Source organism: Crocuta crocuta, unplaced genomic scaffold (assembly GCF_008692635.1).
Source record: "Crocuta crocuta isolate KB4526 unplaced genomic scaffold, BGI_CrCroc_1.0 scaffold528, whole genome shotgun sequence".
NCBI lineage: Eukaryota > Metazoa > Chordata > Mammalia > Carnivora > Hyaenidae > Crocuta > Crocuta crocuta.
In genome coordinates this window covers 103,153-106,633 of record NW_027530010.1, presented here as the reverse complement: position 1 = coordinate 106,633, position 3,481 = coordinate 103,153, and the positions used below count along the sequence as shown (strand labels likewise).

At 50.9% G+C, this 3,481-nt stretch overlaps 1 protein-coding gene across 1 annotated transcript; it reads left to right on the top strand.

Moving 5' to 3' along the window:
* Positions 1-405: 405 nt before the first annotated feature.
* S100A7 (S100 calcium binding protein A7) lies at positions 406-1,789 on the top strand. Its single transcript, XM_077764015.1, has 2 exons — positions 406-546; positions 1,625-1,789. The coding sequence occupies exons 1-2, from the start codon at positions 406-408 to the stop codon at positions 1,787-1,789; spliced, it is 306 nt and encodes a 101-aa protein (XP_077620141.1).
* The last annotated feature ends 1,692 nt before the right edge of the window (positions 1,790-3,481 follow it).

Below are 3,481 nucleotides of genomic sequence, written 5' to 3'. Positions count from 1 at the left end.
TTCCCCATCACTCTCATCCTGACGTTGGTGCTGGGGGAAATGGATTTGATGTTATTGGAAGTGTGAGGTCATCTAAATGCTGTGTTTTGCTCAAGGCCCCACTTTTTCAGGTGGCTGACCCCTAACCCCTGCTTCCCCAGTCTGTGGCCCTACCCACATTTGGACTTCCATGTTCTCCTTCATCTCCTCTTGGACCCTGATGCATGTGACCCAGCCCAAGACATGGCCGCACCCTTCTTTTATGGCATGTGTCCCAACATGCAGAGAAATAGTTTCTTCTTCTCCACTTGAGCCTTCTTCATTTGCTCCCCTGTCCCCATCCCAACATCCTAAACATAGAGACTTTTCTCACCTGGAAAAGGAAAAATGAGTCGTTGTCTTTCTGGCAGCTGTTTGAAAGCCGAGATGAGCAACACACAAGCTGAGAAGTCCATGATGGGCATCACTGAGCTGTTTCACAACTACACCACGCACCATGACACCATTGACAAGCCAGCCTTGCAGAAAATGCTCCAGGAGAATTTCCCCAACTTTCTCCAGGCCTGTGTGAGTCAGGCTCTGGCTTGTCTGGGTCAGGGAGAGGCTTTACCGTGTGTGCGGAGGGGGCTGCAATGGGTGGGCAAGCCCCATGGGCCTTGACGTATCTGAGGACTCTTTTCTGGGAGGCAAACTCACTCTTTGATATTGGGTGTTCCTGAGCCTCATTCTGCCTCACTGCTCCCTCCTTTCCAGCCCCAGGCAAGACTAGCCTTTTGAGGAGACAGAATGCAGGACAAGGGGTCTGGAGCTTGGAATCAGAAGCCCCTGCCATTGGGGTTTTTCTGCTGTGTGACTCTGGACAAATTACTCACACTCTCTGATCTTCCCTTTCTTCCCATCCAAAGAGGGTATAATATACTTTTTTTTTTTTCTTGGCTAGTGTTAGAACAAATGAGAATATGTAGGTGGAAATACTTTAAAAATAGCAACATGTGATATAGATGTGAAGGAATCCCAATAGATGATCAGTTGAAGTACTGTGATTTCAGGGGTAGTATACAGTCTTCCTGCTCAGCAGAATTCTTCTCTCCAGAAAACTCATTCCTCTGGTTCAAGTGGAGCCTCATCAAGATGGAACTCAATAGAAATCATAATACTGTTGATATGAACATAGCCCTTTACATTAGGCTAAACTTATTCTACACTGGGTTTTATTGTACTGTTTGAATGCACAGCACTTACTAGCTAAATGTAGCAGACAGCTGGGCCCCAGGGAAAGGGAACCCAAAGAAGCTGGGATGGGAGGAAAGTAGCAGCATCTGAAAACCCAGCCTGTGCTAGGGGAGAGTGTAGATAGTGCACATAAACAGGGATTGGTGGGAGGGCCCTGGGGCTGACAAAGGTCACCTGTCTCCTTTACCCGTGTGGTTAAAGGTACAGACTGCTCAGAATCCCCATGATGCACCCGTGAGTTTCTCACTGATGAATCTCCAGGCAACAGCTCCAGGACCGTGGCCCTGCTTGCGGCGCCCCTGCCCCACACGCCCTCTCACTAGGTCCCCACCTCAGGGCGCCTCTTTTCTCTTTATTCCAGCCCAAATCTCATGTGTAATGGGGTTTTTCTTGTTTTTTTTTCTCCCCGCAGGACAAAAAGGGCACAGATTACTGGGTCAATATCTTTGAGAAGAAGGACAAGAATGGGGATAAGAAGATTGAATTTTCCGAGTTTTTGTCCTTGCTGGGGGAAATAGCCATGGACTTCCATCAGCAGAGCCACGGAGCCGCCCCTTGTTCTGGGGGAAGCCAGTGATCCAGCCCTGCCTGAGGCCTCTGGAGACCCAGAGAAACAATAAAGTCCTTCCTTCCACCAGAGACTTGCATTACGATCTCCTTTTCTTTTGTTTTTCTTTCTTTCTTTCTTTCTTTTTTAACAAATAGTTTATTGTCAATCTGGTTTCCCTATAACACCCACTATGTCCTTTTCTTGGTGTGTGTATCTTACAGTAAACAACTGTTGGTTAGATCCTCCAGTAGATGCCAACTTTCTCTCCAGCAAATGCTTAGTCCCAGAGGACTCCCTCCAGTGCCCTGAGACCTGACTGAGTCACCGTCTGTTGGATCTCGAGACTCACCTGGGTCTCCAGAACACCTGGAGCCGGGTGTTCTGCACAGCTTGCTGTAGTCCAGACGACAGCTCTTGCTTGTTTCCCAGACTATTTCATGACTGCGGTGGAGCAGTGGCCTGAGCACTGGATTCCTGTGCTGTGACCAGGGCCCTGCCCCTGTGTCTATGTGCTTGGAGCAGCGTGAGCAGACACACCCTCTTGCTCTCAAATGTGGCTTGCTGAGTGCCCCACATCCAGCTGGGTGCTGGAGATGTAGGGCAAATGTGGGGGAGGGGCCCTTATAGCACACAGGAGACTAGTGACGAGGTCTGCACTTTTGGGGCGCTCACGGAGGGATAGAGGCTAACGTTCAAGCTCCAGATGAGGGCGCAGGAAGCAGATGGCTTGTGGTTCTCATTCCCGAGTCAGGTGCTGTGGAAGTAAAGATGCAGAAATAGAAGTGGTGTGGTGGCTGCTCCTCCCCAGAAAATGCCCATTTTCTTGTGGCTCCTCCACTGGCAGTTGTTAACCCTCCCCAGCCTTACGCCCTTCACACCCTTCAAGCCAGAGGAGAGCAGGCGTTCGTTGTCCCCATCCTGCCACCATCAAACACCCTCCTTTCTTACCGGACTCACCCTTTCCTGGTGCGCAGAGGGAGCTGACACTGGATTATGTCGCCCTTCCTATCTTACCAGGAGCACATGTATGGAGTGAGCTCACAGTCTGGGGCCAGAAATAGAGACTAAGTGGGGTCTTGTGTGAGTGATTATTGAGGGAGGCCCATCAGGTGAAACCTGACAAGCAGTGAGGGGGCAGCAGGGGGCTGGGAGGAGGCTACAAAAAGGTGTGAGCTCAGCTTCAGCCTGACCCTCTCGGGGGCTCTGAGGCATGAATGAATTAGACAGCTGCCTCCCATTGAGGCAGAGCCCCACCTTTTGTTCCCCTGTGTGAATTACTCACCAGCTGCAGGCCACTCCAAGGGAGCACATCCTGCTGGGTACTCTTGGGCCTGGAGACCCCTCCGGAGCAAGAGCAAGTCTTAGGGGGAAGGGGCAGCCTTCCTGATGAGAGCTGGGTGACAGGCAAGGGCACCTGGCCAGGGAGCAGGTGTTCTGTCCAGCTTGCAGAGAGTGGGTGGGGCATCACAGCATCTGCTTCTTCCCACCCCTTACACCCACTCAGATCCATCTGGTTCTCATATCAAGTTCTTCTCAATTAAGAACAGATTGTCTGGTTCTAGACAACTGTCATTTCTGGGCAATTTATGAGGAGGGTGTGTAGACTACTATGGCCCTCACTGCTGTAGTTGTTATGAGGTCTCCTCCTCTACCACCCTTTCTAGATTTCCTTCCCAGTGACTTGCCCTTCTGCTAGTCTAGGTGGCTTGCCGGGGCGGT